This window comes from Hippichthys cyanospilos, chromosome 13 (assembly GCF_059441005.1).
Source record: "Hippichthys cyanospilos isolate Australia breed blue-spotted pipefish chromosome 13, RoL_Hcya_1.0, whole genome shotgun sequence".
Classification (NCBI taxonomy): Eukaryota; Metazoa; Chordata; class Actinopteri; order Syngnathiformes; family Syngnathidae; genus Hippichthys; species Hippichthys cyanospilos.
Window position 1 is genome coordinate 12,544,313 of NC_142381.1, and position 13,560 is coordinate 12,557,872.

Here is a 13,560-nt window from a genome sequence, read left to right on the forward strand (position 1 = left end):
GTTTCATTATCTTTTAGTGCATTGTACCATTTTTTAATTTTTGTTTTTGTTTTTGTACCCTAACATGATATAATGTCTACCATAGATAAATTACCGTTGCATTATTCAGTCACCCCACGTTTACGAACAACCAAAACAGTTTCTGATGCCTGTGGTTGACTGGACATTAAGGGAGAACTGGCGGCCATGCGCAGTGTGTCGCTTGTATGAACTTGGAAATATAGGCGCTCAAAATAACAGATCATGACTTATTTGCCATAAACCCTCAACAGCAACCCATAATAAACAACGTCAACAAGTTTGTTACAATATACTAATTGATAGAGCTAAACTAAATATATTCCTCCTAATCTTTAAGCATTTGTTGTCCATTTGTCTGTGGCATATTTTGATGTACTAGCTCAATTCTACTTTTGTATACAAGTGAAGTTCTATACAATAAAATAAAACTTAATAGATAAAAAAATATTTAATTTTACTCGCTTGATTTCAAGACCTTCTACTTAAAAAATAAATCTTTGCTATCGTGAAGAAGGAAATATGTTTAAATATGTTTAAATTGATATAATTTTTATATTTATCGAAATTCTCTATGCTTTTTGGTTCCATTTTAAAATGGACTGAACATAATTGAAATTGTAGGATAATGATGGTAATAAAAGCAAAATTACGAGCACATTTGTAGATTTTTAAAACAGGTGAAAATCACGGAAATCTTTGCGGACCTCAGGATGTGTCAGAGGCGGACGGATGAAGTGATTACCAGAAAAACAACAACAAACTGGAGAGTCTTGCAACTTAAATCATTTGAAGGTCTTTATTTATGACACAATATGTAAATATTTGATCAACTCATCCAGAGTACAGGCTTTAAACAAAAAATATTCACACACAAACATTACTGCCTCACATCTAAGAACATTGAAATATATTTCACACTGTCAAAAAGAAGAAAAAAGCAAATTGAAGGTTTCAAAGAAGCACGTATGGACCTTCCTTCAGCGTTTTCACGGTGATTTTCCTTTGAAGCTACTGTAGATAACATGATGTATTACATCTTGTTTTAAGCCTTAAAGACACACTACATTCCGTCTCTTGCACTTCAAACAGGCTCATTGAGAGGGGAAAAAGGTTGGGTGCGATACACTCTCAGTCATGTCCTCTCTGACTGCTTGCAACTTTAATGCATGTCTGATCCGTGTACTGTATGTGCCGTACAGTGTGTAGTATACTAGTCTTCTTTGTTTCTCTAATCCACCTTCCCATGTGTGACTATGTTTGCTCCTCCATGTTGGTGGGGTGGCTACTACGTGTGTGTTTTTGTGTATGTTTGGCATCTGCAGTTAACTATTGAAAGTGACAAGCTCAAAGAGGCTCAGAGACTCATCAGGGAATCTGAAGCCAAGGTAGGTATAACCCCATGCATGTGTTGCCCTTCAAGTGCCTGACAAGGCATCCAACCTTAGTAATTACATTAAACATTATATTAAAAAATAATTTCATCTAATTAATTTTTTTTTTCAAATTAGGCAAATGCTCAGCGTTTCAGCTTTGTTATAGTACGTATCTGATTTCTGTGGACAGATTACCTCCACGCTGGATCGAAGAAAACATTTGTTTTGATATTCCTGAAACAATCATTGGCACCTATTTTCTGACGTGTAACAGAAATGTTGTGATTTTGAATATATGTATAGAAAAAAAGCACACTTAAAAAGTGTTGATTCTTTGAATGATCAACAAAATCAAGGGCATTCATTTTTTAACTCATTATGTAGCTCTGAGTGACAGTGTATACGTTATTCACTGCCAGTCTATTTAAATTAGATTTTTCATTTCTGTAGCATCAATGGCAGTGAATGACTTCATTGATGAATCAGATATTTAACGTTTTGTCATTATAAACTCATTCATAGCACCATTTTTCAGACTTTAGTTTACCCTAATATTTTCAAAAAAAATAAAAAATAAACAGCAGGTGTCTTTAAATCATTCTGTACCAACTATTGTCAGACACTCATTTACCCTAAACGTTTGGAGAGAAAAAAAAAAAAAAAACATACAAGAACATGTGATTGAACTTTTGGACTCTGTGAAGAAGTATAATTATGTCTTTTAGGAATAAATGTGCCAGCAATGTTCAAACACTCCTTTCCCCCAACATTTAAAAAAAAAAAAAAAAAAAAAAAAAGAATTGCCTACTGTAAATAAGTACCAGCATATGGAATTGAATGTCAGTACAATATCAGTACAGCTTTGAGATTGAATTAATGAATTAAAATAATTGTTAATTGGAGCCCTAATTTAAAGTTGATCTTTTTTTTTTTATTTTGTTTACCACAATATGCTAATTTGTACCACAGATACATTAAAAATGTGAACAATCATCAATGACCATAGAATAACCTTCTTTGATCACTTTACTAGCCAATAGTATTTTGTTCAAACAATTTTTTTTTCTAAACAATTGAATTAGTTTTGCTGTCTTACCTTTGCAGATAAATAACCAGTAGAAGGAGCCGCAACTGGTTGAGGCTAGCAATCAGACCTGGCCACCATCTTTAACATGATTCTTTGGCCATATTGTCGTAATTTCTATAACTGCGTTTACCTCATCCAAAAAGCGCCGCCCTACTATTTTTGAAGATATGAATAGTGCTGTCGATAAAATAAAATGAAATGGAAGCCCTAACAGGCTCTTATGTTTTTACCCACTCAAATTTCCTGCTTGTTGAGTGCAATTTTCATAAGTAATCACGTTGCAATTGAATTGAATATCAAGAGATGAGATTGGGACAGAGTATTTAATCACATAGCATTCAAAGTTAATTACCTGCCACGGTGACCTCCTCATTGAGTCTACAGTGTGAAGCCAGACTGCTTTTATATAAGCCTGCCATCAATATGGAAACCAAGCACACTCTTAATTTAGCAGTTAATTTCCTTCCATTTGCTTATATCAGCACTGAAGGAGGAAATGGGCCACAGAGGGTTTGGAGATTGACAGACACATAATGGTCAAATCTGTGTTGTCTCAGAGAGGAGCTTTAATTTTTACCCTAATAAACAATTAGCCGCGATTTAATCAATCACATATTTCGAAAAGATGCCAATCACATTTGAGGCAAAGAGACGTTGGAGGTGTTCACGAGGGTCTGTTGGTTTGGGCAATGCGCACGACTAATAAGCTGAGATGCTAATACCAGATCCATGTTTGGGTGTCCATAATTGCCAAATTTGCATTTTTTTTTCCCGATTGGCATTTTGCCTCAGCGTGGCTGTGTTAATGTGGTGTATGTGACAGTCTCTTACCTCTTCTCAGTCTCAGCTGCAGTGGTAAGGTCCAGTAATTGTATATTTTAAGGCTGCATAGGCAGAGCTATCATGTCATTTTTTTCTTCCATCAAAGAAAACAAAAGATGTAAGTCTTAAAATATTTTTGGCAACGCAATAAAGCCTCAGAGCAGGTGACCGAAACGTCTTTGGCATCTTGATTAAACAAAAAAGAAAAAAGAACAGAAGAAAATGTCTTCTTGCAGATTGCAGCTGGTCCAGCTGTGCCCGGAGCGCCACTTCCGCCACCGCAGCCGGGAGGCGCACCCCCTCCTCCGCCGCCTCCCCCGGGCGGCTGCCCTCCACCGCCGCCGCCTCCTCTACCGGGCCAGGCGGGCGCTCCGCCGCCTCCACCGCCGCCTCCTCCACCTCCGGGCGGGGGGCCTCCGCCTCCACCGCCGCCGCCGCCCGGGAGCGGGCCCCCACCGCCTCCACCTTTCTTCGGGGGCCCGGGTGGACCTCCTCCACCTCCTTCACTTCCTGTCCTCAAACTGCCGTATGGACTTCAGCCCAAGAAGGTTTACAAGCCTGAGACGGTGATGAAGAGAGTCAACTGGAACAAGGTAAACTCAACTCACTGCACTTTAAATCATGAATAATAGAAGCTGGAGTTTTATCACTTCTTTTCAATCACCTCCAAGCTTGGAGAGAGTAAACTATCCAACTATTTGAGCATCTTGCAGATTAGCTCCACATCTTTATTTTACTTTTTCTTGTGTGTGCCGCCACCACACCACAAAGAGGTGGGAAATCCGATTTATTTTGAGAGGTCGTTGACAATATGAGATACATGTGACCAGTATGTGACCTGTGTGTGAACTATAAATATCCCAAAACTGTCCCGCTGACACAGGGAACACATCGTGACGTCACACTCACCAGCCCTGCTTAACTCTTTCAGTGCCATGGATGAGATTTCTCATTTTTTATAACAGTAATAACAATCCTAAATAATAACGTTCTTATGAAATATGTTTATTAATGGAGGGCACCTGACACCCTTGAGTAATGCTTACCTAATATAAGCCAATTGAGCACTGTAGTGATAACTGTGAGCATTGGATGGCAGTGTTTCCACACATATAACATAGCTATTACCTACATGCAATTCAAAGTAAGAAATGGAAGTCAATCTTTCATATGATACCACCCATATATACATAGACACATCACACAATATTCTGTTAGCCTTGAAAGATGAGTGAAAATACAAAAGCTACTAGCCCTCTAGAGGTTTTCTTTTCCGATAAAGCTTGTCACTAACAGAGTTCATGTTAGTGTTTATGAAAGTACCGTAATGGATGTCCAAATTGAGTAGCTGGCTATGTTCAAATGGAAATTGAGGAGGAGAAAGGTGAAGCTTTTGGTCAGAGCATTTTTTTTGCAGCGGTGGCAGCGGCATCTGTGCAGAAGACCATTTGGGTGCGGAGTTGAAGCTAAGAGTGGTGGGAGATAGATGTGCTTCAATTTACCTGCGGCGAGTTTATACTCAAACGTCACACATGCGGTTCCCATAATGCGGGTCCCATGAAAGTGACCTGACCATTCAGACAAATGTCGTACGACAAAACATCAGACATGGATTGGGTTCAGGTCCACTTACCCGAGTGGCTTGGATCGCACGTGAAAAAAAAACAAAACAAAAAAAACATATCTTTGGCTGTGTTCAAACTGTCACTAAAAGATCGGGTACAGGTCACAGGTGAAAATATTGGAATAACTTTGAACTGCTGTCTGAACGTAGTCTAAGTGTGATGATCGCCATGTAGTAGGAAATGTGTTTAAAGTTGAAATTCAGTGTTTTTCCTTTAGGCTAATTGAAATTTCATAAAGCACTGGGGGGGGGGATAGTTCTTTTTACTTCTTATGTCAGGTGAAGTTTGTCTACTTTGCAACCAAACAAAGAGTCATCGGCACAAAGACAGAAACAATGTTTACGTCTTTTACTTTAAAAGTTGGCTCAACGACTCATTGGAAAAATGCAAGCACGTTATTAGATGCACCATCTCGAAGCAAAACAGTCCAAGTGACCTCCACATGGCCTCCCAAACACTGCTAGAATGTTGTACTGATGGGCAGAACTAAATCTCTGCTTGAGAAGTTTGGAGAAATTTTTTTCTGAGAAGATTATTGGGAAAAAATGCCTGTAATGTTGAGAGAGTCATCAGTTATTTATTTATTTATTTATTTATTTTTTCAACAGTTGTTTTTTTTACAGGAAATTTTCCCATTGAAATCATCAGGTAACAATTTGAATCAAGGGTCCGCCAGTGTTTTCATAACTAAATGACTGTTGATCATCTTTCATATTTAAACTTCACGTACTAAAATGGAGCTATATTTGATGGCCTCTCATCAAGTCAATACTCAAAAGACCTCAGAATTGGAAGTTGTGAGAAGAATTGAATCAACATTGAGTTATATTTAAATGACATCTTACAAGAATGACAATTACTAAAGGTTATTTTTTTTAATATTTGGTAATGCTAATTAATGGAGTTATTTTTTGAGGCTACTCTATCTAAAGCTACAGTTTTTAACTTTAGAACAGTGTCGTATTCTATAAGACACTACTATTTCAGATCGTATTACACTACGGTTGACCTTTTTAAAAAGCCATAAATGCAAATGTATTTTGTCCTTTTATACAAGAGGATACGTGTTTATGGTGTCATAGCAATAGAACATTAGCAATGTTGCTTTCTCAGGTAACCCTACCTTATGTATAAAGTTTCATCATGTCACTATGATTAGTCTACATTGAGTAGATGTAGCGTGCATTGAAAAGTACCTTTGTAGGTAGATTGGTTTGGAAATGCAAATGAAATTCATAAGCACCCGAGGACAAACAATCTATTGTTTTGACAGGCAAACTTGTCGCCTGACTTTTTATATTGGGATTGCACGGGTGCCGGCGGCAGTTGTGAATTAGTTGTATAAAGTTGTAGTCTTTTTTCATAACACTTCCAACCACTGTTTGTCGTGCCATAGCACATTTCATACCACTTTGGAATGTAAAATCTATGCAATTACTAAAACACAGCTCCACGTATACTGTAGTATTGTATGGCCCATTAGTGGATGCAGTAGTTAAAGTGACACAGCTGCTGACATCAGGAATTTGTTTAATAGTATACATTTTTCTTCATATAATTTCTTCACGCCACCCAGTTTGTGGTGATGTGGTGGCAATGCCTTACCAGTCACAATTAATTGGAGTGAGGAAGAAAAAAAAAAAAAACTGAAGCGCAACATTTTGTAAGTCTGGGAAGTGCAATTAAAGCAACAATTTTGGATTGAAGCAGATGCATATAATGTGTTTACTGTATGTGATATGCAACGCCAGTATGAGTATTGTGCTGTACTCTTCATTGCTGCTAATTGATGTGACTAAACGACAATATACTGGTTTTTATGAATACCATAGATCAGTGATTCGCAAATAGCAGTATGCGTATTTTTCAGGGGGCATTTGAGATTTTTACAGGGATTCTCCAGCAAATGTAATTTAATGCTTTTTCATGTTGTGACAGGAAGATTACATTTTTGTTTTCAAATCAAGAGCAAATTAATTGGAATATGAATCAACTAATTGCTCAAATGTGTTCGATTTGTTTACTAAACCATGTATGCCTTTTTTTAAGTTCTATATAGATTCACATTGTCATTAATGAAACAACGATTGGGTAGCTGAGCCACAATTCATATAAATGATGTTTCACAATCGAGGTTCTGAATTTGCTGAATAAACCAAGCCAAAGCTATCACAGGTGTAGAAGTGTATTAAGATTGAAAGTTTAAAAATCAGACATGGTTGGCACAGTGTTAATTCTTAGTGTTTCATCTCAAAATGCTTTGTGTTGGCGAGGGGGTATTTGCCAAGAGGGGAAAAAACAAAAAACAAAACATAGTTTGCAGGGCGCACACAATTGAAAACAAATTTGAAAACCACTGCAATAAATAATGTCCTTTTTAAAGCCCATCGTTCATTTGTATTACTGTAAATTTTCACAGATACCGCGGGAAATTTAAATTATTATTATTTACAATTGAATTGAATTCTTACCATTTATCTGTTGAAAGTATAGTTACTGTTTTTTTTCCCTCACATGCTTCTATTTCCATCAATATTGTAACACCATATTTTCAAGAATAGTTTCATAGTGCTATGCAGCCTTTGGGCAAACGTATCAGTAGCACATATACTGCCAAAACATAAACATCAGCAAGATAAAATACCTTGAAACAAGGGGACTCTGCTTGTTTTTGTTCTGGTATGATATTGACTTGTTTTTCTTCTTTTATGCTTTAGAAACACATCTCAACAAAAGGAGAAATTCTGTCAGGACATAATAATGCTTGTTATTAGTGAGATTGCTAGTTTTGAGGTATCTATGAGTTTCAATAACTTACACAGAATTGTGAAATTTCTTATTGTATTATTTTCCAAGCGAATATTGTGGAGCTTAAAAAAATACTTTGATAAGAGTTACTTATTTTCCACAAGTCGGGAGTCCACTGAGGCCCGACAGACTGTCCGACACAGACAGCTGCTCATTTTGCTGAAAAATGATGAGAATCATTGAATTGAATAAATAAATAAATAAATAAGAACAATAATAATCTTTGACAGAAAGTGACCTTTTGTTTGTCATTTGAATCTGTCAGAGCTTTGCAGCTCCCGTCTGTTTAAAAAAAAAAAAAAATGCAAAATGCCCACCTTGTGGTCATAGAGGTAAGATGCAAGAGTGGGTTGTATACAACTGACTGACACACGTCACTGGACAGTTTGATTCGTCCTGAAAAGAAATGGTGGTCTGACCATAATGGAAAGGAGCCCAGTTTCTTTGTGATTAAATCATGTAGAAGATTGCACGGTTATTTCATGTGATTTCTTTCAGGAAATGTGAAGGTTCAAGGTGACATTTTCTGATTTAACTTAACCTACTCAATGAAAAAGTGACTCAGTCGTGCACAACTAAATTGGGGAAACCTTTTTAGTTTTACTATTTATTTTTGGTCATAATTGTCTTGAAGTGATCCCGACAAAGATTGTTCACCATCGAATATACGTTAAAAACTTAGCAGTTTTATTTTGTTGTGGTGTTTTTGTTTGTTGCCTGCATATTTATTTATTTTTTTTTTTACGTTCTATTAGTGGTCATTTCAACCTAGGAAGTCACAATATAAACAATATATTTTTAGAACATGTGCACTGGCTGCTTTAGCAGCATTAAAAAAAAAAAAAAAAGCCCTTGCGATTGACTGGTGACCTGACAAGAATCTCGCCCACCTCTCCCCAAGCCAATCTCAAGTTTTCAAACCTGAATTAGGTCTCCTCTGAAAATAGATACAAATTGCATATATTTTGATACAACCCTTATTGAAATCAAAGCCTGTCTAACCATATATATTGTGCAATATTTGAATTATTTATGTATCATTGTTGACAATGTTCCTATGTGAGTAGTTGCTACAAGACACTGGAAAATAACCACGGTACTTCCCCTTAAGCCAGTATGTGTAAGTGTCCACCCTCATGTCATTCCAACATAGTTCCTTGGCCCAGTGATACCACAAGATGGTACTCACACAATGCTTTTAACATATAGTACATTAACATGACCATCAAAGAAGTCAGAGAGTCAAAAAGAATTGGAATCCAGCCGAGCTGAAAAACAAGGACATGTGTGCGTGAATGTGTGTGTCTACACAAAATGCAGTGGGACATTTTTTGAGTGGCACTTTATTTGCTCTCTGATTGAGCTGATAATGGAATCCTTGTGTTCCCGCAGATAGTGCCGCAGGAAATGGCGGAGAATTGCATCTGGATCAAAGTGAAAGAAGAGAAGTTTGAGAATCCTGACCTGTTTGCTCAGCTCTCCCACTGTTTCTCGTCACAGAGCAAAGGTAAGCAAGGCGGCGGCATCTCGCCTTTTCACCCCCCCCCCCCCCCCCCCGCCCCTTCACCCGCCACCACCACCCCCCTCCACATACAAGCCTCCTTGCTTAATTAATCTCCTCAATTCTTCATTTAGCATCCCCGCCTAAAGATGCCAAGCCACTTTGATCTCGTGACACTTCTTTCCTGAAATATTAATTTAAACAGTTGCAATTTGCCCTTAATTCTCAGCTTTGTGCCAATTAAGAATAGCGAAGCTCTTGCTGCAGGGTGTTAATATGCGTTTTCTCTCAATGCGACTGCACTTTGTATTTGTTATTTCTGTCTTAGACGAGTTTTTTTTTTTTTTTTCGATCAGCTTTACGTGTGGGTGCAAAGAAAGAGGTTGTGCTTGGTTTGTTCGGTATCCTGTCCAGGCTAGTTTGTTTCACCGAGGCTTCCTAACTTGATGATTAATAACTTAAAAAAGAATGTACAGAGGCTTGTTCATTTATGGTATTGTGTATGTGGAAGGACTTTGGCCTCATGGTATCCCCTTTTTGACAGTGTGTGTCTTTAGTTCACTTGGGTAATTCTTGCAGCAGTGGAGGGAGAAGTTCAAGCCCTGTCAAGTGCTGAGCAGTCAAATGTGAGCTCTGTCAAGTTATGCAGACATAACTATAGCCAATCCTTCAGCCCTAGCCATACGCCCGATGTCTGTTTGGACACCGACGGCTTTCTTACAGCCTCCAGGTTTTCACACAAAGCTGATCAATCTTTTTTTTTTTCCCTACATATCTCTGAAATAAATAGACATTTTGCCTCCATACCCGCGGGGTGATTTCTTGGCATAATACAGATGAAAAGTGAGTAGGCTGTAGGAAGGCTTAATAAAGTGGCAGGAACAAGACCGGCAGTCAAATTTCACTGGAGGTTATCTGCCAGAAACCTTATTTTTTAAATTGAGATTTGACTGCATACCCATAGATATCTTTTTGCATTTGTCTCTCATATGATCGCAAACTGACTCCTCGGTTTACCATGGCAATCAGTTCCCTGGGTGGTGACAAAGGCACATTTGTACATGAGTCCAGGCAGAAAGCTAAAATCACTGCAAGTCTTATAGATAATATTTACTGATGTCACATGATCTCCCAGCGGGCCCCCGTGTTTCGAGATTAATCCGTTCCCGGTTGGGCTCGTAAGGCGAATTCAGCGTATGGCGGGCAATCCAAACCTATGTAAAATTGCTAATGCATTTAGAACCCCAGGTAAAAACATCAAAATTGGTCATACATAATAAAAATTGGAACCAAAATTGTACAGGAAGTGCTACATATATATATATATATATATATATATATATATATATATATATATATATATATATATATATATATATATATATATATATATATATATATATATAAAACATACATGTACACAATGAGAAAACAACATGAATAAAAAATATAGAAAGGATTTATTTACCTTTGAGTGGTGCCTGTTATGCCCTAGTAAGGGTAGCTTAGGCTAGGCTAGCTTCATATTTCTTGATTATCTCCAGCTTCGCCCTTTTCTGTTGTCATGGCATGTGATCACACCTGGATATGCGCCAAGTTGAAAATTAACCCATACATTTCATCAATGTCCCCAAACGTACAGATAGTGTGCAAACATTCTTAGAGTGAAAAGAAAAAAAGAACAAGGGGTTGAATGGAAGGTACCAAAAGTGAACGTACATCTTCATACTTTGTCCACTTGGTCAGTCCACTTGGCTTAGTTTATTGGGAAATAAAAACACAGCTGCACAAATCTGCACAGTGCAGTGTTAATTCCTTTACAAGCATGCCAAGGCGCTAGGCGGCCGTAGTGTTACTGTCCAATCAGAAAAGAACTTCCGTTTCTTAGCATCTTTGGCAGGAAATGAAGTAAAGTGATGCCGTAAGGCTCCGGTTTATGCGTTGTACAAGCAAACATGGATCCGGAGGATTTGGCAAATCTCCGGATTTTTTGAGACCTTCGGTTTTGATGGAAATAAAAAAGCCCAAGCAGATAGTTAAGGAAAACCGTTGGCCATTCACCACCCGTTTGTAAGACTATGCCTAAGAATACAAACTGAATACCAGTGAGTTTTATGCAGCTACTGGACAGCCTCATGAACTGGGCATGGATTTAGTGCGGAGGGTGAAGAGGAAGATGATATTTTCAATCTGTGTCCAAGGTGTGTTGGTGCTGCTCTTGTTTCTGAACATGCAGGGATGTTCAGTCTGTTTTTAAGACATGAAGATGCTGTAACCAGAAAGAAATCCATGTACCGTTGCATAAAAATATCTGATGTTACAACCTGCGGCTTATGGCCTAAACATGATAAAAATAAGATTTGCTGCAAAAGTTTTGTCATTGTGGCTTTATAACTTTGTTGCGGTTTATAATCAAAAATGTACTTAGTTTTCTTATTTACTATTTTTTTTCTCCATCTCTTGGGGCTTAAAAAAAAAAAAAAAAACTCTATAGACAGGTCATATTCCAGTTTGGCAGGGTAAGAATTTACGATGCCACATTTCCTCTGGGAGCTACCTTTCCTGGATCCCTATCAATTACTGCTGCTGCAACTTCCCTGCATCGGCTCTTCTGCCGGGATTGTTAAAACAGAACATGATTTTCTCATGAATGAAAAATGCTGTTTAATGTTTGATCTGGAGCTCACTCGCAAAGCGGCGGAGCCAGCCAGGGTGGCTTTGTATGGAAAATGCAGAAATTTGTCAAAATGCCTGACAAACGAAGCTCCTATTGTAACCTCAGCCTCTTGGAGGTATAGAGTTTCTGCTGATTCAACAATAAAAGCAAACTTGTATCGTATTTTCAATAGGATGAACAATTTTGAATCTTGTTTAAAAAAAATCTTAGGAGAGGCATTTATGCTCTGTGTGTGTTCTTGTGTATCACAAAGGATGAGGCAAGCAGGTAGAAATGCATTCCTTGCAGAGCTGCCCTCTGTTAATGGTGCAAAAAAATCATCTGTTGAAGCCACATTTCTCAAGGTTAAAATACAAAGGAGTGAAAAAAAAACAAACAAAAAAACCACACTGACAGTCCAGAATTCTCTGATCCTTACTGTGAGCATAAGTCTAATATGACACAGTGTTTTTCTCTCATTTTTAGTGAATGGAAATGATCACATCAGTTGGCTCATATAAAACTTCCTTTTCAAAAAAAAACAATCGATTGTGAAACAAAATGTTTTCATGTGCCATTCACATTCATTTAAATTAGCTAATGTTGCCATTTTTTTATGGTCAAGTGTCCATCTATGTGTTATTTCTAAGTCTTAGACCATTCACAGTGACAGAAAGCCGGAGCGTATTTGAGCTGCCTTTGGAACAAAAGGCCTTGACTGTTTGACAGTCAATTACAGGGTGCACAGACAGACATCCATTCACACCATCACTGAGTATGTATTGAAGCCACACTCCTCGCACATAAATCAGCCGAGAAAGTCGTTGTACCGCCAGTGACTTTACTATGTACAATGCATGTAAATGCATTTTATTTTCTATTTACCAATGGAGTAGGGTGACATTTCAGCAAGAAGAAAAAAAAAAGTCAGTTAACATAATGTATTATTGAGCTGTGCAGGCCAAAATAATACATGGTTTATGATCATGTATTTATTAATCTACTTAATCAAACAAAACTAACCTTTGGCTTGCCAGACCTGACTGAAATCAAGATACATGCTGCTGTTTTGACTGAGGCAAATCAAATAATGTTGATCACCATGCATTAAAGGCATGACATGATGAAGTCACATTTTTTATTCTTTTCTATTATTTAGATCATATATGTGTATCGTGTATGAGTAGATCAAGTGGAAGAAACTGTATACGATACACATGTATACGATACATTTGAGGATGATAGTGCAAAATGTCACGTAGTGCAAAATGTTACATATTTAGCAGCATTACTGCACTTTGCAGGATTTTTAAGGTGCTTGTGTACATGCAGTAAAGTGATGTAATGAGGCAGATTATCTTTCTATCTATCTATCTATCTATCTATCTATCTATCTATCTATCTATCTATCTATCTATCTATCTATCTATCTATCCATCCATCCATCCATCCATCCATCCATCCATCCATCCATCCATCCATCATCCATCCATCCATCCATCCATCCATCCATCCATCCATCCATCCATCCATCCATCATGTACATTGTGCACTGCAATTAGCTTAGCTATCTATTAAATATTGTGATCATCATATTCATCATCCCGATCATTTTGTCACCCACCTTTGACACCATTACATGCCCAAGATTGAACATTTGTGAACAA

General features: G+C 37.6%; 1 protein-coding gene across 6 annotated transcripts in view; it reads left to right on the plus strand.

The window, feature by feature from the left end:
* Positions 1-13,560, plus strand: part of diaph2 (diaphanous-related formin 2) — a 363,565-nt gene that overhangs the window by 144,269 nt on the left and 205,736 nt on the right. For all 6 annotated transcript variants that reach the window (XM_088432132.1, XM_088432131.1, XM_088432136.1 and 3 more), the window contains 2 exons: positions 3,540-3,896; positions 9,129-9,243. In XM_088432132.1, the coding sequence (XP_088288258.1) occupies positions 3,540-3,896; positions 9,129-9,243 (472 nt within the window). The remainder of the gene's footprint in view (positions 1-3,539; positions 3,897-9,128; positions 9,244-13,560) is intronic.